The sequence below is a fragment of the Eptesicus fuscus genome, chromosome 7, assembly GCF_027574615.1.
Source record: "Eptesicus fuscus isolate TK198812 chromosome 7, DD_ASM_mEF_20220401, whole genome shotgun sequence".
In the NCBI taxonomy this organism is placed as follows: Eukaryota; Metazoa; Chordata; class Mammalia; order Chiroptera; family Vespertilionidae; genus Eptesicus; species Eptesicus fuscus.
The window spans coordinates 102,741,347-102,764,457 of record NC_072479.1 but is presented as its reverse complement, the minus strand read 5'-3'; the positions used below and the strand labels follow the sequence as shown (position 1 = coordinate 102,764,457).

General features: G+C 40.1%; 1 protein-coding gene across 3 annotated transcripts in view; it reads right to left on the bottom strand.

The window, feature by feature from the left end:
* The window catches only part of TNRC6B (trinucleotide repeat containing adaptor 6B), a 206,037-nt gene that overhangs the window by 110,086 nt on the left and 72,840 nt on the right, over nt 1–23,111 (bottom strand). Inside the window, exon 1 of one of the 3 annotated variants that reach the window (XM_054719552.1) lies at nt 13,970–14,213. The exons of the other annotated variants lie outside the window; for them this stretch is intronic. Within the exon in view, the coding sequence (XP_054575527.1) occupies nt 13,970–13,974 (5 nt within the window). The 5' untranslated portion in view covers nt 13,975–14,213. Of the gene's footprint in view, nt 1–13,969; nt 14,214–23,111 lie in introns of those variants that run through there. 3 annotated transcript variants of the gene reach the window in all.

The window sequence follows — 23,111 nt, the reverse complement described above, 5'->3', positions numbered from 1 at the left end:
CGTAAATCAATGTCTTCAAAATTTCTCTCTCTTGAGCTTATTTCCACTTGCCAAGCTGTAGTAAATGTCCATCAACCATCTAAAACATATCTCAAGCAAAAACACAGCCCCCATCCTCACCCTACTACATACTCCAAGCCCCTATTCCACCCACTGAATACCTATCCTCTCTTAGCATCACCCATTCATGCAGCCTGAGGCTTATCCACAACTCCTCCCTCTTTCTCATCGTATCCAATGGATTTTACTTCAGTAGTCCAAAATCTGGTTATTCATCTTTACTGTCACTGACTTAGCTGATGTTCTCCAATCACTCCTCTTGATTTAACGTCTGCCCATAATATCTCCTTCTCTATCAGACCCTCAACAAGCTCATTTTTAAAAAACTGCTTCCTACTAGATAAATTCCAAGTTTCTTAAAATACAAAACTCAGCCAACCTATCCACTCTCCTCCAGACCGCCTACACTTGTGTTCCACTAGTATCTCTCCGTTTCCCAGACTCTCCTAGACCCTAACTTCTTGCCTTTATGTTATTTCCTCTAAAATGCTAACAGTAAAAATAATGAAAGCCTCCCAACAATATGTTAAACACTTTAAACAAATTCTCACTTAATTCTCAACTATTCTTTGAGGTCCATACATTGTATATTCCCCGTTTTCCTAGTGACGAAGCTGAGGCACACGGATATTTCTTGCCCAACACTGGGCTGACCTAATCACATAGCTGCCTTGACTTAAGAATCTCGGTTTTTAACCACCACCCCTTCACCAAGCAGCTCCTAATTACCTGCTAAGATCCAGCTCAGATGCTTCCTCTTTGGCGGAGACTTCCCCAGTGCCCTAGACCTCTCTCCCCCCATCCTCGCGGATCCCTTGGCATCATACTTCCATCTTTATTACAGATAACCTCACTGACCATTTACATTAGTTCCGAAGATAAAAGGCAGGTCTTTTTTATCTTGGTATTCTGAGCACTATACAGTGTCTGTTACATAAATACTTATGTAATAAACAACATCTTCCAAGTACACAGGACTTTGAGTATATTCTGCTCACACTCAAGTCTACCCAGCATGTCACTACCTCCAAACACCCTACACTGCTAACCCCAACCTCTCTCCTCCTCCTCTCTGCCCCAGGGCCTTTCCACAGGAGAGCTTGCCACTCCCACAAACTGCTGACAGCATTAACACAGATGGGGCAGGTAAGTGAGCTGCTAGCCACTCTCCCCTTCATTACAGGATTAAAGTATATCTAAGAAGCATTTTCACTTGATGAAGACAGAGGGGACATTTGATGTGGGTTGCCAAATTTAAGGACTCTGTCACTTAAATGTGAGGGTGGGATGGTAGACATAAAAATAAATATGTACATAATATGACAGAACATCTGCCATGGCCATTATTCATAACTCATAGAGAGCCAACAGGCTGGCAAAACATAATTAATAATGTTATTATTTTAAAATGTTTTGTATTGATTTCAGAGAGAGGAAGGGAAAGGGAGAGAAAGACAGAAACATCAATTGATCGGCTGCCTCTTGCACGCCCCCTATTGGGGATCGAGTCCACAACCTGGGCATGTGCTCTGACTTGAACCATGACCTCCTGGTTCATTGGTCAATGCTCAACCAGTGAGCCACACTAGCCTGGCAAGGAATATTATTTAGTGACCTACTTGCCACTTTTACATAATCACCTTGACTACATCTCATTAAATCAGATCAACTTTGCTAGCTTCTACAACTGCTCAGCACATAATGGAGTTGGCTTGTTTTAGCTTTTTTTCTTACACTAAAGTAGAACTGGTTATGTGTTTACAGTATATTCAGAGAGAACAAAGTAATATTTTTAAAAGTGAGTCATTGAAACCACTATCAGTATAGTCAGAAAATAAGAATGAATGAAGTAAGGTTTATTCCTACGAGTGAGACAAATATAAACCAGCAAGCACATAGTTAATTGTATTACATGCTAAGAGGCAGTCTATAATTAAGATGTGCTTCCCAAATGCTGAACTTTAGTACCTGTGCTGATCTATATTCCCTATGTAATGGTTTTCATAAAGCTACATTCAATTTACTGCAATATCTCTTATTACAATTTTTCTTTGAAATTATTATAATAAACGGTGGGTTTAAAAAAAATGCCTTCACTTGGCAAATTTAAAACTGGTAACTCATATTGGATCCCAAAATTGCTTTTGCAATGTTACCATTCCCTGAAACCTAAGTCCGGGAAGCAACACGTTCAAGTGTCTGAAGAGACTTGGGAAATAGCCAAATCCAGCTTGCTTAACTAGGAGGTAGTTTTAGAAATGAATAATTGAAATGGAAAGCTAACCACGCATTTTCCCCAAATTGTGCCTAAAAGAACAAAAACCAAACACCTGGAACATTAAGATTTTATATATACACATCACTTAAGATTTCCAATGCACATTAGCATCTTAAACACTGTAAGTCCTATAGCAAGCAAAGACCAGTTTAATTCAGCCTAATCAGGAAAAGAACCTTTTTTTCTCTGTGCAGGCAAACCTATTAGTACCCCATCAAACAAGTGGGAAATGTGGAACTAATAAAATGATGTGTCTGAAAACAGAATGTGTTGATAGTAGAGACACATCTTCATGAAACCTAGAAAAGAGGTGGGGAAGCACATCCCCCTCTTCAAAAAGAGTATAGCAGTATTTTCTATTGGGCTTTTCCAAGAAAGAATACATAATCTGGTAAAAGAATGTCTTCTATTTAAGTTTCTCTAAAATCTGGGGAAATACACACACACACACACACACACACACACACACACACACACACACACTAGTAGCCCTGCGCACGAATCCGTGCACCAGTAGGTCGCTACCACCCTCCTGTAGCTCTCCACCCGCTACCCCGCCCTCCTGTAGCTCCGCCCCCCCATCATAGCTTGCTGCCCTGCCCCCTCCTGTAGTTCTCCATCTGCTGCTCCACCCTCCTGCAGATCCATGATCTGGTCGTTACACCTCAGGGCATAACAGTTAATTAGCATATTCCTCTCTTATTATGTAGGATATCTCCATTCCTCAATATGGACAGCCAGCTCCTTTTGATCCACATGGGATGCTATGGGCAGGGAAGACAACATTCTGATCATCAAGAATATCCATCTCGCCGAAACCGGTTTGGCTCAGTGGATAGAGCGTCGGCCTGCGGACTCAAGGGTCCCAGGTTCGATTCCGGTCAGGGGCATGTACCTTGGTTGCGGGCACATCCCCAGTAGGGGGTGTGCAAGAGGCAGCTGGTCGATGTTTCTCTCTCATCGATGTTTCTAACTCTCTATCCCTCTCTCCTCCTCTCTGTAAAAAATCAATAAAATATATTTAAAAAAAAAAAAAAAAGAATATCCATCTCCACCAGGCTGGTATGACGTAGTAGTTGAGGGTTGACCTATGAACTAGGAGGTCACGGTTGATTCCTGGTCAGGGCACATGCCCGGGGTTGCAGGCTTGATCCCCAGTAGGGGACATGTTGGGGGAAAGGGCCCAACTGATCAATGAGTCTCATCATTGATGTTTCTCTCTCTCTCCCCCTAATTCTCTGAAATCAATAAAAATATTTAAAATATATATATACATACTAGAGGCCTGGTGCACCAAATTCATGCATGGGGGGGGGTCTCTCAGCCCAGCCTGCACCCTCTCCAAATCCAGGACCCCTCGGGGGATGTTCGACTGCCGGTTTAGGCCCGATCCCTGCAGTTGGACATCCCTCTCATAATACTGGACCTCTGGCTCCTAATTGCTCACCTGCCAGGTTGCCCCTAATTGCCCTCCCCCCCCCCGCCAGCCTGATCACCCCTAACTGCCCCCCCCTGCTGGCCTGGTCTCCCCTGCAGGGGTGGTCACCCCACGCAGCCTGCTTGTTCAGTTGCTTGGTCGTCCCTCACTAAACTACCTGCCGGCCTGGTCGTCCCACGCAGCCTGCTTGCTCAGTCTGGCCTGGTCTCCCCTGCAGGGGTGGTCACCCCATGCAGCCTGCTTGTTCAGTTGTTTGGTCGTCCCTCACTAAACCCCCTGCCGGCCTGGTCGTCCCACGCAGCCTGCTTGTTCAGTCATTTGGTTGTCCCTCACTAACCGCCCCCTGCCGGCCTGGTCGTAGGCAGCCATCTTGTGAGGGTGTGAGAGTTAATTTGCATATTACCTCTTTATTATATAGGAGGAGGATATCCATCTGTAACATGTTGAAATAATAAATTAACATTTTTTAAAAAATCACTTATAAATTTGGTTGGTGTGGTAACCGAATAGACTGATAAATTTGATTTTCAAGACCAGCAAAACTGGGAATCATATCCTGGAATATGACCACTCCTAAGTCTTAAATCTTAAATCCTCAGTGAAACCACTATTAATGAATCACTGATCAATTTAGTTGGTTAGGCTAATCAGTTCTTTTTGTTTTGTTTATTTTACAAAATGGACTTGAACAGAATATATCAGAATACATTACATATCAGAAAGTAAATACTTATGCTTCAGTATTCATTCATGTATTCATGTATGTACAAAGTCTCAATGCATATTATCTTATTGTAGATCCAATAAAAAAGTTTGAAAGCCACTGTTCTATCAATTATTTTCAAACTTCAGCTTATAAACAGGAACTTCTTGGTATAAAAAGAACAGCAATTATTTTCTGTAAGCAAAGCGGTAAAAGAAACAATGGCACTGGGAGTTAAAAGACTTGCCACTCTGGGCTCTTGGGAGAGGTGGTGAGGAATCTTCTGCTAGGTCTCCTTATTAAAACATTAAAGGTATTAAATCCACCACTATACAGTCTGGTTTTAACAAAGGCATAAGAGCAAACCAAAATGTACTTCTAAAGGAAAGCAAAAGTGTAAGAAATTTCCATACGGATTTAAAAAGCAACAACCAGCACTTCACTTCACAGAATAGCTGATACCCCAAACTCTTAGAGGGCAATTCATAGAAAAATAAGCTCCTCTCTTCGCTAAAATGAAATTATGCAGCAACCAAAACCAACACTTACTCTCTACTGTAAACAAGGATTAGTTCCAAGCACAATTCAAGATCATTTCTCGATTTACTGGTTATTATATGCATCCCTTGGAGACATTGCAGGTTTCGATTCCAGACCACAACAATAAAGGGAACCTTATAATAAAGCAAGTTGTAATCCTTTAGTTTGTGGAGGGTCTTGCCTCCAATTTGTAAAAAGACAAAACATCTGTGAAGCACAATAAAATTAAGAACAATAAAACAAGGTATACCTGGTTCTTGGAAGGTCTAACTAGTAACTACAAAGCAGTCTAAACTAATGAGATGATTAAATTAAAATCTCTGAACCTGCTTTTTATAAAGCACCCATATTTAGTAAATATTATACTGGCCCAGGATAGCAAGAAATACAAAATGAGTCTACTGCTTGATATAAGGCCAAGCAGCCTGCATATCACCAAAAAGAAGTGAGATACAAGCACAAAATTAACTAGCCCTTTGGTCTTGTAGTGTGGGTGGGGATATATAAGGGGAAAGGCTGGGACCACAGACTGAAAGCTTCTTGAACATTCGAACTCTAATTTCATATCTCCCCACCTGGAGCACCATCTCACTGATTCCACGAGTTCAAAAAGGGGTGGGGAATGCTCCCACTCCTCCAACTGAATCTGTTTTAAAATGTAAGCATCTGCATCTTGCATATTTCTGAACTATGACACAAACTGGTATGGTTTAAGAATTTCTACCAATGTACCACCCTGCTGGTCTTGGCCAAACATTTTTTAATTCCTGCCTTAAATTTTGCAATCAGTGCACTTTCATAAAAAGTTCATCTCCTCATATGCAAAATTAGGATTTGACCCTTCCAATTCTAAAAATACCATTAGCATAAGCAAATAGGTGTTCCAAGAAATACCAATCCTGTGAAATGCTTTGTGATGCTTTGGCTATTTTCAAAGTACACATCAGCTGTAAGGTAACCTATTTTACTTTGCATAATCCTGTGCTGTCCAAAATGGTAGCCGCATATGTAACGTGCACTTGTAATGAGGTTAGAATGACTGAGTAACTGAATTTTCAATTCTATTTTAGTTTAATTAACTTAAAATTTAAAGGTGATACTTATTTCCATTACTGGAAAATATTAGTATGTTTGGAAAAACTTTGATATGTGAATGCACTTTTGCAATTGTAAATTTTATGAGCTCTAAATACAGATCAAGCATTTGCAATAAAAACTTCATGTTCAAACTGAAATGTGTTGTAAGCATAAAATACACACCAGATTTCAAAGACTTGGTATGGAAAAGTGTCAAATAGCTCATTAATATTTAAAAATCAATCACATATTAAATTGACAATATTATGCATACTGGGTTAAATAAAATAGATATTAAAATTAAACTCAATGTTTCTTTTTACCTTTTTTAAAATATATTTTTTTATTGATTTCAGAGAGGAAGGGAGAGGGAGAGAGAGAGAGAAACATCAATGATGACAGAGAATCACTGATTGGCTGCCTCCCACACACTCCCCAACAGGCGTCGAACTCTCAACCCAGGCTTGTGCCCTGACCTGGAATCGAACTATGACCTCCTGGTTCATAAGTCGACACTGAGCCACACTGGCTGGGCTCTTTTTAGCTTTTTAATATGATTCCTGGTAAATGTAAAATAACACATGTGGCTCGCATTTTATTTCTATTGGCTGGTGTTGGTGTAACTTAATAATGATTGCCAAACCTTTCCCACTGGAACATGTCCTAACACCAGGTTCAGACACGTTGCCATAATCAAATACTGTTCTTCCTGTGGAGCATCAAAACCTGCTGACCACATCCGAGATTGAGAAGACCTTCCCTCATTTTCAGTAACTATTACTGATTGTCCTACACAACTACCTTTCTTTTCATCCTTTCCAAGGTCTCTTTCTCTTCCTGTCCCCAAGGCCCAGTTCTCAGTTCTCTTTTTCATTCTCCACACTTCCATGGTGACCTCATCCACTCTCAGCGTCAACTATCACTTGGAAGTGGATGACTTCCAATTCTTTTATCTCCACTTCTGACCTCTTTCTCAAGCTTCAGCTCCACACTGCCAGCTGCTTACTAAACAGATCCATCTGGAAGTCCCACCAACTTCTTCAACTCATCTTCATTTCTGGAATATCTAATCTGGAATTCCTCATCTTCATTTCTGATGAAGAATTCCCATCACTCACCTTTAAAACCTGGAGTCTGATCCCTTTTCTAGCCTACTGCCACAGTCTTATAACAGGCCTTTTCCTTTAAAAAATTTTTAAACTTTTTATTGACTTTACTGGGGCGACATTGGTTAATAAAAGTATATAGGTTTCCGTTGTACAATTCTATAAATACATCATCTATATACTGTATTGTGTGCTCACCACACCAAGTCAAGTTTCCTTCCAAGGCCCTTTCATAAGAGTCCTTTTTGCCATCGCCTCCTAACTGGCCTAACTCTAAATTCTCCCCGTTGTCTTCTCACCTCCAAGTCCTCCTCTTGCCCACTGCCATATTAGTATTCTCAAAATGACCACTTTGATCATGTTGCTGTCAAACTTTTAACAGGTCCCCATTGTCTACACCAGGGGTCCTCACACTTTTTAAACAGGGGGCCAGTTCATTGTCCCTCAGACTATAGTTTAAAAAAAACTATGAACAAATTCCTATGCACACTGCACATATCTTACTTTGAAGTAAAAAAACAAAACGGCAAAAACACCCGCATGTGGCCCGCGGGCCGTAGTTTGAGGACGCCTGGTCTACACCATGGCAATCCAAACTGCTCAGCAGGCGCCCCTGCACTCTTGTACACATTCGACCTCCCATCAGTCCTCCCTGAACACAACTAATCCTCTAGCCAGAGGTCCTGTCCTCTAAGTCCACTCTATACAATTCTGCTCCAACTTTAAGGCTCAGCTCAAACACAAGGTCTTCATAAAGCCTTCTCTTATCAACCCAGCTAACATTAGTGTTTCTCTACCCGCAAACTCCTTTAGTATTTCTCATGGCAACCACTGTGATAATGAGTATGTGGCCTTATGTTCTCTATAAAATTGTGTCCCCTTAACAGCATCCGATAGCACCTTGCACTGCACATTGCCATCTTTGGACATTCAAAGAAATCAACTTAAAAAGGAAAATCCTGGTAAATTTAGGATTATGGATAAATCTTTATCTCCAGCTAGTTATCTAATTACTCCAGACCTTCATTATATGTCCCAAGATTCAGTAACTCCAAAATTAAACTCATCTCAACCCCGCATCTGTCTCTTATCTCAGTAAATGGTACCACCACACCATCAGTAGCCCAGGCCAGAAACAGAGGTATCAGTCTTTAATTTCCCCAACTCACACCTTCTCAAACTCAATGATCAGGTGCCGTGAAATCTTCTACCTAAATATCTCTGAACTTACCCACGTCTTCCCAATTTTGCTGTCAATCCAGGCCACTATTACCGGGGATTACTGCAATACCATCTGGTCTTATACTCAATCCTCTAGCTCCTTTCTATAGTACAACTAGCTTCATCTTTTAAAATTCATGCTGAAAAACCTTCAATTATTCTCAAGATGAAGATTTCCAAACATGGCTCATAGCCTCTTCTGCATTTCGCCAGTGCTTACCTTTTCAGCTTCACTTCGTATTTCCCAGGTCATCCCTTCCCTTACACACCTCACACTGGAACCATGTCCAAGTACTCCATATGCAGTCTTCCAAATATTCCAATGTCCTCTCTTGCCTCAGGGCTCTTGCACAAGCTGGTAGGGTTGGGAGCCCCTCCCTTAAAATCACCCAATACCCCCAGGCGCTGGCTAACCTCCTTGCATTGATATTCTTTCTAACTTCAGCAATGGTGCCTAAAGAAAAGCTTCATGCTACTCCTATGCTAGCACTTATCTCAATATGTGGCACGTAATACCAGTATAAGAATTATTTACTGAATGAATGAGTAAATATATAATAATTTTGTGTTTAAAAAAAACAACACCACAAATTCCAAGGTCAATGAATGAAATTCATTTCTATATCATCTATAATTCAACAGCATTGTATAAAGTGGGCAATTGACCTAAATTTTTATTTTATCTGTCTTTTAAGTCAAAACAATTAATAGTTTGGTTAAATAGAATTTACATGCGTAGGCTTAGAATAATCAAAATAAAGTAAAAAAGACACTGTATGTTATGTTCTCCTTTGCCTTGTAAACTCTTAGACCAATTCATTTGAAACTTTTAATGCAAAACACAGAATGTATGAAAAGCAGCCAAGCAAAAGTGGGTACACCACAGCAGCAGCCTGAAGAGACCACATCAGACCATAATAAAAAGAAAAGGCTCAGCACTGCTCCTGTCCTTGCCCAGGCTGAAGCTCAGTGCAATCAGTGCACACGCTTCATGATCCTGGGAGTCATGAGAAAGAACGGAGGTATCTGCGGGGCCATAAAAGCCTTTCTGGTTTATTTAACAAAGGGGAAGGAAACACTTACTAAGCAATAAGACTAGGTGCTGGCCCTTCCTTTCAGCATTTCCTTTCTGCTTCACAATGTATTAGCCCCATTTTACTGATAAAGAAACAGGAGCTTATGGTCACGTAGCTGGTCCTGGTGACCTTATAACTCAGTTCTCACTCATACATTTTTACTGAGCACTTACTCCTGCTGAGGCCTGATCTATATGCTGGGGATTGAGCAATGAGAAACACAGTCTGCTCCTATGAAAGCGTATGGGTTAGTGGGGACTGATGCACCATAGACAAATAATGTAATTTCAGATGGTGATACAATTAAGGGGTATTAAAAAGTAAAACTGAGGAATGTCATAGAGTAACTAGGGAGGTGACTTAGATTTTGAGGTTCTCAGAGATAATTCAAAAGATAATTTTGAGGAGATACTTATGTAGAGTTAAAGAAAATGGATAAAGTGACTATCTGGTCAACCCTTAAATGGAAGTCTCTAGAAGCTACTAGAAGCAAAAATTACCATTCATTTCCCAATTATTAGTACAGTGACCATCATGTGAAAGGAACGATAGCCTTACCCTATTCGTAACGTAAAGCAGTAGGTTAAATAGTTACCAGATGGCAAACATTTCCACATGAACCAAATGGCTGTTTAAGACAATGGACCAACCAAATTAATTCTTGGATTCCCCAGCACCTACAACAGCACCTGACACACACCAGGGACCATTAAATGACTGCTGAATTAACACATAAAGGAAGAAAAAAGAACATGCTAAACTGTCACTATCATGGGTTAAATCCCTTTTCGGGCCAAGTGGCTTCAATTCACCCAACTTCACTCTACCACCAGTCTTAATCACAAGAAGCAGGTGAGGGAAGTCGGATTAGTGTAAATCCAGGAATAAGACTGTACTAGGAAACAATTAGCATATGCTGCCAACGGTCTGAAACATCTTTAAGTCACAAGTTTCATTTAAAGAAAATCTAATATCCAAATGATGTCTAAAAATTAGTAGGGGACAATTATTTGGCTTCTTTAATAAGGATTCACCTAATGCAGACGCCGAGGACACTTCTGTACCAAGTATTATTCTAACTACTGCACACATAGCACCTTGCTGACCTCTTTACCTGAGTAGCTCCCTTGCTAGATTGGTACCCCTTGAGGGAAGGGACAAAGAACATGATCTGTATTGTTTTAGGCCTTGTCCAGTTTACAATGCAAAAGGTCAATGATTATACTGAGTTATAAAAATTAAATTTCTTCAGAACTTTTCAGTCATGGAGCAGTTGGATAGGATGAGATCCACCCCTTACTACTGTTATCTGCTAGGCCTGCTCTGCAGAACCTGAAGGTCTCATCATCTCGTCACTCTTTTAATGTCTCTAGTAGAGTTGAAGAGCTAGAAAAGCCTCACAAGTTTCTGCTTCAATTTTAAGAGGTTTATTTTTAAAGGTCTGTCTTAGCGGTGATAGAGAATAACAAATGGCCATTCAAAGCTGAACAACAGCGTTGTTTGCACCATATATCAAAGTTGCCAGTGTTTCCTCTCTGGCACCCAGATGGAAGGACTAAACAACAGTTTGAAAATAAGATACAACTTCTGATAGATTAAGCGCTACCAATTTTTGTGAAGTTTCAGTAAAATTTTAATAAGGAATCTGTGACACTTTTTTGTGAGACAGAGCAGTGTTGTGAATGATATTGCTATAACATCACAAGTAGACCTAGCAGAAGATGGATGGGGGAGGGGGAAGCTAGTAAGATTATGTTCATTTTCTCCAGTAAAAAACTTCCTCTGCATATGCCATCTCATTTTAAAAACCACAACAGAGCCAGTTCTAATATCCCTGGATTTTGTGCTTCATAACATCAGCCACATCTCTAAAGTTCTTAAAGCTTCACTTCACACTACTGACAGACAACTTCAACAAAAGACACAAATTAGATACTATCCATTTGCACACTTGATTACTCATTTTCATTTGCTTCTGAATTACCATAGTTTTGCTGTGCCATAAGGACTGGCTCTGCAGGAACTTAGATCCAAAATGGCAGCTGAGTTTCTGAAACTCACCAGAGACATAATGCTTATTAACATCCGTGAAAGCAGGTCTTATTTATCTCACTTTCCAATGTCTTGGAGAAAAGAATATTTATAAAAACATTTCAGAGAATTAGATGGCATCGGTTATGTTCCTTTTATCATTCTCCTTCTTGCCTAAGGGAGCAGGCACTCTGCTTCTGGTTCCTCTGCTCTGCAAACTGAGTTAACCTGATATTCACAAGCTAACAGTCCACAAAAAACAAGCTAATGGCAAAACATGGAAAGCCTAGGTTTTTCTTACTCTTCTGTCAGAACAATTGAGGAAATAGATGTAAAATGAATCATCTAACAAGTAAAGCCCCAAATAGGCACTTTCATTTTCAGATAAACACAAGCAAAATCAGAGCTCTAATTTTCCTTAGGTCCACCACAAAGCAACACTCCATCACTATGGCAAATTCTATGTTTTTCCTTTAAACTGAAGCCGTAAAAAAAATTTTTTAAAGAGACAAATTTATTCCAGACTACCTCTCTAATGTAATGTTTCCAATCCTTCTTCCACCAAAGCTAAACTTGTATTACCCAAAAAATGTACACTGAATTTAAAACCATCACTTCTCTACTTATTTTCATTACTAATAACATTAGTTTTAGAAAAATAATAAAATACTTGCTCTTTAGAGACAGAGCGCTTTAATTATCTTTATGTATTCAAACGGAAAGTCTTTTTGTTAAATTAGCGTGAAAGTCCCTTCATCTACACACAATTGGCCCAAAGAAACAGGCCATTTTCAGCACAAGAGGCCAATCCATTTTTACAGTGAATAAAGCTTTTGAAAGCACTCCACAACCCTCTTCTAGACTGTCAAATTTTCAAAATGGTCCAGCATTTTTCCCATTTTTTAACACTTTCAGGCCCAGCAAGCATCTTGTAATTAGATTAATTAAAAAGGAACCAAAAATACAACCAATGCTCCCTTCTGATTAAAATTATTCCATTTATGCCTAATTAGCTTTAATCCAACTCTACATATTTAATGATGGGGATTATGACAACTCAACCAATTTGCATATTTTAAATGCCTTTCTAAACTATACTCTGTAACAGATTTAGAAGAACAGTCTCTTTCTCATGCCAATATTCCCAGGCATAAATCAGGACACAAATTAGGCGGGGGGTAAAAAAGGAAAAGAAAACAAGGCCTCTCAGAGCCTGGGATGTGCTGAGGGAGTGGGGTAATTTACCCCAGGGGTGGGGGCAATTTACCCGCCACAGCACAAACTACATCCTTTCAGCCCACCAGACCGAGAAGCATTACATCACACTCTCACAATGATCGGGGGAGGTGGCTCTGAGAAAGCAAGTTTTCAGCTTTCTTCCCTCTCTGCTCCGAGGCTTTCTAGAATCCTGCATTTGGAGTAATGGAATTTAACTTCAGGGCACTGCATAGTTTCAGGAGTAACTAACATATGTACATACACAGCTAATTATTTATGTGACCCTCAATGACCAATTCACAATGGAAATGACCAAAACAGGCCACCGCACAAACAGATGCAGGATTTGTGCTGAAAAGCCCAGTTCATCTGTATAAAATTAAACAATAAATGTAATCCCTGAGAAATGGAGAAGGCTAATCTCCAGGGAGAAACTGATAAAGAAATAATTCTTCATCGGGGTGAATAGCTGTTTATATCTTTTAAACACTGTGTTTACAAGATAGTCCTACCATTTGGTTCAAACCACGATCAAAATAACAGCGCATCTGGCTGCACATTTGAGAACACAGAGAAGCCCAGTGCACAGGAGCGCGCGCCGAGAGGAGAGGGGCGATCCACACATTGCTCCGGAGGTTTGCAAGCAGGGGAATCTACAAACCCCAAACCTCCCGGTGCTCACTCGCCCCCCTCCTGATGTCTAAAATGTATCAGGTCTTATTTTAGGTTTTATATCTCTCTAGGAAGGATGGCCTAGCTTTAAAAATAAAAAGGCTTCCCCGTTGTAGTGCTTGCCCTCCCAGATCCTTTGTCGGCCTTAGCAGCCGAAAGAATGCAAACCCATTTATATTTATGCAAATTTTTGCAGCAGATTTAAGGGGACAGGGAGAGGTCTGTGTTTTTTTAAAAACCCCTTTCTAAATATTAAATTTCCAATTACTCACAGCTTCATTTAGTGGCAAGACAGAAACGATGACAAGAGTCGCAGACATTAAAAGTGCAATTAAATCACTTCAAAATCTAAATATTTTACCAAGGCTTTTCCATTTCTAAAACGCCGAACCAAAAGTACATCACGGGTCTGATTTACACAGATTCACGAAATGTCTGAAGCCAGACTCCATGCTAGACAAATGTCGATTTGCAACACCACTAGTGAAAACGGTTAGACAAAATCCATATAAATCAATTGGTTTTAAAAAATTGAAAATATGTACCAACCTCATAAAGTGCAGCAGTGCTTAAATCCAGCAAATTGAGGCATACAAGGTAGAAATGGAAATGAAAAAAGGTCCAAAAAAGGATTTCTTTTTGTCTATCTGTATTTGTATTTTAAATATTCAGAAACCAGCAGAGACTCTGTCGGCCATTTTGGCTTGAACTAACTCTCTCACTCACTCTCCCGCTTGCTCTCTCTCTCCCCCCTCTGTCTCTAAAGGAAGCAGCTTTTTGTGACCTTCAAATAGAGGCGGATCATGTGACTTTGGGTAGATTTGTCAATCAGGAAAGGGGAGGGAGCAGGGGATGAAACTGCCTTAAAGGGAAAGCGGCCCTTTTCCACTCATTTGTGAAGCTGTTATCTCATACTCTCCGCCTACACACACTGCATGTGAAAGTGGCAACAGCACAGGGGTAACAGATGAACAAAATACAAAAACCTTTATTGGTTTATAGAAATATGCTCAGTTGCTAACGATTCTTGTAGATCCTGGAGCGTGGCTTGCTTGCTACAATTATTCTCTAGATGTTTGGGCAAGCACAGGCTGGCAAACTGCTCTTTAAAAGGGGGCTTAAACAATGCTTTACCCAAACAAGAGACTTTAGTTTTTAAAGATCAAGGTGAAATATAGGGCACGACTGATCTCTAGCAAGCTCCTAAAATGAATAGAAAGAGAAGGAAAGTAAATATACCAAAGTAAAAATTCAGAATGGCAATTCAGAGAGGTTTAGTAACTTATCCCAAATCACACAGCTAGACAGCTGCAGAGCAGGGACTGGCTTCCCAATTGAACTACACATTAATCGTTTTGGGTACCTCCTCCCACGACCTGAAATAAAAATTATGCTGCAGCATAACAGAGTTCCTCTAGGACCGTGGTGGGCAAACTGCGGCTCTTTGGCCCCTTGAGTGTGGCTCTTCCACAAAATACCACGGCCTGGGCGAGTCTATTTTGAAGAAGTGGCGTTAGAAGAAGTTTAAGTTTAAAAAATTTGGCTCTCAAAAGGAATTTCAATGGTTGTCCTGTTGATATTTGGCTCTGTTGACTAATGAGTTTGCCGACCACTGCCCTAGGATAAGCCAGATCTGAGTCATTATTGATCTACTCCCGCACCTGCGAAGTAGCTCTGCAGCTGATATGGACTAAGCACTAAATTAAAAACCTGCCTGTTTCCCCCCATCCTAGGTCCCTTCTTGCTATATGCTTCTAGAGTTCTAATCACTTAAGAAACCCACACTGGGTGTGCGTCTCTAGCCCTGGGGCTAACGGGCTGTGTAACCTCAGTGAGGCAAGTCCTTCGTATCGCTGGGCCTTGATCTTCTCATTTGTAGAATGTAAGGATAAGACATCACTAGATGGTATCTTAGGTTCCTTTCAGCTCTAAAACATGACTTTCCCCCCCAGTTCTGTTCATCTTATCCTTGTCATCTCAAAAGTACGTCACTGCCCTGGGAAAACTTTCCTTGTTCTTCCCAGGCTAGACCAGCCTCCCTGTTCAACATTCCCATAATATCTTTTACTACCTCATAGCACTGGTCATAACAGCAATTTATTATTTGTGAAATAATGTGCTTACTGCTGGTCTTCCCCAGTATGTATAAGATAAGCACCCCATTTTCCTTCATGGCTGTGTGAAGCCCTATATCAAGCCCCCAAAAGGTAAATAAATGAATTAGACCTCCATTTGGAAGTCCTGGGTTGAAGATATCTGCCACCCAAATATAAGGAATGAAAATCACACAGTTTCCAGAAACTGGCCTCCATTTATTTGTTTAAGGATTGCTTGAGGAAATAAAGTAACTATATGATAGCTAGTGAGCCTGTGTCTATTAGACTCCATCGATAGAGCGGATCAGGTGGGATTCCAGTGTGACTCTCCCAAATGAACAGACTGACCGAGTGTAATCTGCCATGCCAGCCAGCAGAGAACTGATGGATTCTGTAAGCCTGACATTCCGCAAGAAGGAACCTATGAACCCTTTCTAAATCCCACATTCATCATCCTGGCTTCTGGGCCCTTACACAGTCTCCAACCTTCCCTTTTACTCCGATAGAAGAACAGGAAAGGAGCTATTTCAGGGAAGGCAGAGTCCAATGCCTAGATGATCCGGCAGCTTGAATATTTATGGCTTAAATGCTCCCACTGTCTTTGCACAGCTCTGAGTGGAGTAAGAACCAGGAGCTGGACTGACAATTGAGATGTAGGCAAAAGCAGGAAACTCTTAGGATGGAAATTTTGAATACTTAGTCTATTTTTATCCCTCCAATACCTTCCAGATGAGTTACGGAAAGATTACTTACGTGGAGCATGCTTAACATGTTAAAATGCATGAAGACTGTACAGCTGCCTTGTTTCAATTTGTGATGGACACGATCTCTTTATAAACTGAATTTTGCTAAGTCTCCATTCCCCAGTGCAGAATATTATTGTATGAATGCATGTATGTGTTACCATGTTAGTGTTAAATAACAAACTGTACAAAGTTGGGAAACATAGACACATTTTAAAGCAAAATATTAGTAGTTCTATTTTCAAATAATATGATCAATATTTTTTCTTCAACATCCTAACATCTTTATTTATTTATTGGTGAGATACCTCTAAACTTAAAGCAATCATTCCAATTGTTCATCTAAAAAAACAAGTGCAATAAATACTCTATTTCCCCTATATTTTCAGACATTTTTGGACTCTGTGATATACTTATTGTAATTTTTTCCTATTGATAAAATTCTGTTTTTAAATTATATCATTGCAAAGTGAGGATACGAAGTAATAAAAAATGAATTTACTTTTTTTAAATGAACAGACCAGAGGTTATACACTCACATAAGTGTCCTTTTTCAAACTTGGTATCTTTGATCACTATATACTATTAAAATATTTTTATTAGGAAACAGATCGAAAAATATAAACTGAACATTTAACTCAAAAGCCCAGTAAACAAGTAACAAACCCAAAAGAGAAATGAATAATGATAAAAACATAAGCAATCCTTTTTATTAAAAAAGAGTAGACTGGCTAAAAAAAACCCAGAAACTTTTTTGTTTAAAAATAAATAAATAAAAGTAAATAATCCTTTGAAAATATGATCAATTAAAAAAAAGAGAAGTCATAAATGAACAGTAGGACTGAGAAAGGGGGCTTTATAACTACAGATATGGAGAGGATTTTTTTTTAATTGTGATAAAATTACACATAACTTTATGTCAATAAACTTGAAAATTAAATAAAATGGATGACAGTCTAGGAAAATAGAAAGTGCCACATCAACTCAAGAAAAGTTATGAGCCCAGCAGGAGTAGCTCAGTTGGCTAAGCTTTGTCTCGTGCACCAACAGGTTGCCTGTTGGATTTCCGGTCACAGCACATACCCGGATTGTGGGTTCAATCCCCAGTCAGGGAGCATATGGAAGGCAACTGATCGATATTTCTCTCATACATATCTCTGGTCTCTCCCACTCTCCCTCTCCCTCTGTCTGTCTCTCTCCCCTTCATCTCTCTGAATGAGGATTAAAAAACAAAAAGTTGTGAAAATAACAACAAAAACCTATATCAGAAATTTGTAAAATATTCAAACTAAAACTACAGGAGGTACAAATGGTTTTCTGGAAGAAGTCTACCAAACTTCTATCAAACAGATAATTTTCCATGTTATCTATCCCTCCTATTCTCAAACTTATAGATATAAAAGGGAAAGTTTCCTAATTTCTTCTATGAGGCTAACTTATTTCTGATACACATCTGGACTAAGATGGTACAAAAGAATAAAACTATAGACCAATCTTCACTTGTGAAGACAGATACAAAAATCTTAAGTAAAATATTTGCAAATTGAATTTGTCAGTTTTAAGATATTATGATCACATAGTGTTTTTACCAAAAATGCAAGGATGGTTAAATTACAAAATCTATTAACGTAACTCTTCATTTGTTCAACAGGTATGTACTAAGTGCTTCCTATGTGTCTGACTCTGGTAGGTGCTGGGGACAGAGCAATAAACCAGATAGGAAAGGTTCTTGCCCACATGTAGCCAACATCCTCATGGGAAAAAGAAATCACTGGGAAGAAAATAAAAGAGTTTGATGGGATATGGAATAACTGAGGGAGGCTCCCTTTAGATAAGGTGGTTAGGGAAGGGTTTTCTCAGGAGGGGCACTTAAGCTGAGTTGAAAAGCAACTGTTTAAGTGTTCAAAGAATAAGAGGGATGGATGATCAGGAGGCTAGGACATGTGAACAGAGAAGAGAGGGATGAGATGAATCCTAGAAGGTAGGAGGAGCTAAATCATACTGGATCTTGCAGGCCACAGTAAGAATTTTATTTTAAGGACAGTGGAAAGTCACAGAAGAATTTTAAAGCAGGAGAGTGAACAGTGCCATTTTATCTATTATTCACCCTCTATCTAACACCTAGGATCAATAAGCTTTTCAGGGGACTAGGAAAATGTTTAGGACCTGAAAGAATACTTTTGCAAGTCCAAAATACAAAAAGAAAATTATAACCATAAAAATTAACAAATGCTTAAATGTCCTCAAAATATAACCCAGCAACTTTATTCCCTAATAAATTTAGCATTTAAAAAATTTCATTACATTTGAAAACAATTCTCACTTTGCAAAAATTCCTAAATATGTAAACTGTTAAGAAATGTTAGGTAATTATAATTTAAGTCAGTTATTTGTAGCCAAATAATTTCAGAAGCAAAATAGTGCAATTATTTTAACATGTGATAGCAAAAATAAATAAATGAAACCACATATTTAATATGGGATGTACCTTTTAATATGTTTCCTATAAAGTGGGACAAAGTCTCTAAAACCTCCCAGAGTAAGAATTCCAAGGACCCATGGAGGTCTTACAACCACTTTAGAAGCATCAGTTTTATGTTTTCAAAAGCTCATCCTGGTTTCTATGTGGAGAATACAGTATAGAGGACCAAGAGGAGAAGCAGAGAGACAAGTGGGAAGGTGATGGCCACCATCTAGGTGAGGGAGGGTAACCTGAACCAGTTGGAGGTGGTAGAGGTGGAGAGAAGTACATAGTATATTTTGAAGCTAGCACTGATTCTATCATCAGATGATTGGCTGTTGTTAGGAATACAATCTGTGACCATGAAATATAGTAAGGTCAATCAACACTTTCAAAAATAAGACTCCAGGCCCTGGCCAGGTAGTTCAGTTGGTTAGAGTGTTATCCTGATACACCAAGGTTGCCAGATAGATCTCCAGTCACAGTACATACAAGAAGCAACCAATGAATGCATAAATAAGCGGAACAACAAATCGATGTTTCTCTCTTTCTCTTCTCTCTCCCCCTTCCTCTATCTAAAATCAATAAATAAAAATTAATAAAAAAAGACTCCAAACTTGACTCACCATTAATTCATGCAGTCAAAAATTATTTTTTGAGCATCAACTATGTAATATACTATACTAGTACCAGGCCGAGGGGGATACAGAGTTGAATGTTAACACCTTGAAGGACAGAGGCATGTAAATCCATAATTAAAATATAGCATGGTAAGTACTATAATCCTACCTAATAAAATGGTAATATGTAAATTATCATCACTCTGCTACGCCCACGATTGGGCCAGCGGGAGGCGCAGGGGGCGGGACTCGGGGTGGCCGGGGTAGCCGATTGGGCCAGCGTCTGCGCCATGGCTGTGTTGTGGAACAGAAGGGGCCTCTGGGGCAGCGAGCTCACGTCCCGCCGCGGACCATCAAAAGCGGGGGAGCTGGGTGCCTGTCTGCTCCGGCACCAGGCCTTTCAGAAGCCTCCGCCGAGCTTCTGAAAGGTCTGGTGCACCAGCGGACAGGCACCCAGCTCCACCGCGATCGAAAGCGAAAGCGTGTAGGGGACCCTACACGTGCATGATTCAATCATGCACTGGGCCTCTAGTTAAAGTATAGAGGTCTGAGACAGTTATACTATAGGGATACAAAGGATTAACTGCTGGGAGAGTCAAGAAAGATATCACAGGAGAGATGAGATTTTGAACTAAGTCATAAAGAATGAGTAGAAGTTTGCCATGTAGAGAATATAAAAAAGGCAAACTTTTCTAAGTCTTATCATCTTCAGTACTATCAATGGCGAGGAGGAAGGCTGACAAGAAAAAAATATAAATATAAGAGCTAGGTTTTTCCAGGGTTCTTACCGCCAACAAAGTCAGGAGGTGGAAATAGTAACCAAAACTACATGGAATCTCCAATGTAACTAGAACCCAAAATTTCTGGACTGTAGTTGGAAAATATAATGTTAGCATTTACACTCTTGTTACATTTAGAAATTAGAATGCTAGCAGACTTTTTAAGGGAACATTTAAAAAAGTCTTAAATTCTTTAGAACCAGGCCTCAAAAATCAAATTTGCATTTGGAATAAGCCTTCCTTGACACCCCAGTTTGACTCCAGTGTCCTCTGTGCTTCCTGTCACCCAGTACATTATCTTTATGGTAGCACATCCATACACTATTACTATTGTTACCTATTTACTTGGTGCTTCCCCTCTAAACTATGTGGGGCAGGAGAACCAAGATGGCGGCAATGTTAAACAACTAAACTGCCGCCGTACACAACAATTTCAAAAATACAACTAAAAGACAAAGCGTCTACCACCCAGAACCACAGGAAAGCTGGCTGAATGGTAGATTTACAACTAAGAAGGAAGAAGAAAGAACAAACGCAGAAGGGCTGAGGTACGGAGGCGCGTGAATCGGGCTGGTGGCGGGTGACGGGATGCGCGGCTTTTTTTCCAACCCAAAGGGAGATAAGCTCCCGATCACTCTGAAATCCAGTTTTTGGGGACGCGTGGGGGACCCAGACACCTACGGGGAGAAGCTGGACTCTCGGCCATCGTGTCGGAAAGTGAGAGTGACTTTCTTGCAGAGGTGCGCCCAGCAATCAGTGTTTACTGCACTGGAGCATGGGACGCAGGGACTTGGAAATGGGAAAGGCAGAAAAGGCAGACTAGCAGCCATTGCTGTTTGCCACATCCTAGCCTAGTGACGCCCTGAGACTCTGCCCCGCACATTCTACAAATCCGCCCAGGCTCCAAACAGCAGCTTTTGCATATAAATGGCCTGCCCTATGGCAGCTTAACCAAATAAACTGTAGCTCCAGTCAGACTACTCCAAAACCACTCAAGCAAAGAGGAGAAAACTGCAGTTTTTGCTGTAACTCCTGCTGAGTGGCCTCAGACAGTAGCTGACCTGCACCCCATTGGAGATCCAGAAACGAGGGCATCTAGTGGTCGGTGTGAGAGGACACCAGATTTCAACCACTCGCATAAGGGACACATTCAAGAGGCAGACTCAGTGAGTGCCAAAGCCCTACTGCAAAAAGTCCCGGCCCATAAATGTGTCTCCAGCACAGCAATTCTTCCTTTATAAACACAGCGGATCCTCACAGCCAATTGGCCTGGAGGTCAATTCCTCCCAGTGACACCAACAACAATCAAGACTTAACTACAACAAAGCTGTACACACAGTCTAAAAAGGGGTGCACCAAGAGCGTCCACCTCAGGTAACTGGGAGGCTGACCCGTTGAACCAATAGGACACAATAGGACACAATGCTACCCTACCAACTCAGGGAAGCAGCAAAAATGAAAATGAGGAGGGAAGGAAACAGATCCCAAACAAAAGAAATGGAGGAGAACAAACGACTGGACGTATAGAGTTCAAAACCACGGTTATAAGGTTTTTCAAGAATTTCATGGAAAAAGCCGATAAATTTAATGAGACCCTTGAGGATATGAAAAAGGTCCAACTAGAAATGAAACATACACTGACTGAAATAAAAAGTATTATACAGAGACCCAGCAGCAGACTAGAGGAACACAAGAATCAAGTCAAAGATTTGAAATACAAAGAGGCAAAGGACACTCCTCCAGAAAAGCAAGAAGAGAAGAGAATTCATAAAGTAGAAGATAGTGTAAGAAGCCTCTGGGACAACCTCAAGCGTACCAGCATTCGAATTTTTGGGATGCCAGAAGAAGAGAGAGAGCAAGACGCTGAAAACCTATTTGAAGAAATAATGACCGAAAACTTCCCCCACCTGGTAAAAGAAATAGACTTACAAGTCCAGGAAGCGCACAGAACCCCAAACAAAAGGAATCCAAAGAGGACCACACCAAGACACATCATAATTAAAATGCCAAGGGCAAAAGACAAAGAGAGAATCTTACAAGCAGCAAGAGAAAAACAGTTAATTACTTACAAGGGAACACCAATACGATTATCAGCTGATTTCTCAACAGAAACTATGCAGGCCAGACGGGAATGGCAAGAAATATTCAAAGTGATGAATAGCAAGAACCTACAACCAAGACTACTCTACCCAGCAAAGTTATCATTCAGAATTGAAGGGCAGATAAAGAGCTTCACAGATAAGAAAAAGCTAAAGGAATTCATCACCACCAAACCAGTATTACATGAAATGCTGAAAGGTATTATTTAAAAGGAGGAAAAACAAAAAAATAAAGATAAAAATTATGAACAACAAATACATACCTATCAACAATTGAATCTAAAAGTCAAGTGAATTTTAAAAATCTGAAGAACAGAGTAGACTGATGAACATATTAGAATCAGGGGCATAGAATGGGAGTGGATTGATAATTCTCAGGGAAGGGGGTGTCTGTGTGGGGGGGTACGGGAAGAGACTGGACAATATCATAAACCTATGGATAAGGATAGCGAGGGGGGGAGGTAAAGGCAGAGGGAAGGGTGGGAACTGGGAGGAGGGGAGATATGGGGGGAGGAAGGAGAAACACTTGTAATAATCTGAACAATAAAGATTTATTAACAATGAAAAAATAAAAAATAAAATAAACTATGTGGGGCAGGGTATGTGGTTTTTATTTCTGAATCTAGTACTACAGAGGAATTGTTTGCTGAATGAATGACCAAATGAATAAGCAAAGGAATAAAAAGATGAATACTATGAATCTAGGCATTTATAGGATACAAAAAAGACAACACTTAAAAAATCCTATAATTGGGAGATAAAACATACTCAGGACAGTCACAAGACAGTGTAAGATAAATTGTTAACTGTCTGGTTCACCCCAGGAGAGACAGGAATTAGAAAATGGAGACAGTACAGCTCAGTTAAGCTGGGCTCCAAAGGAAGGACAAAAT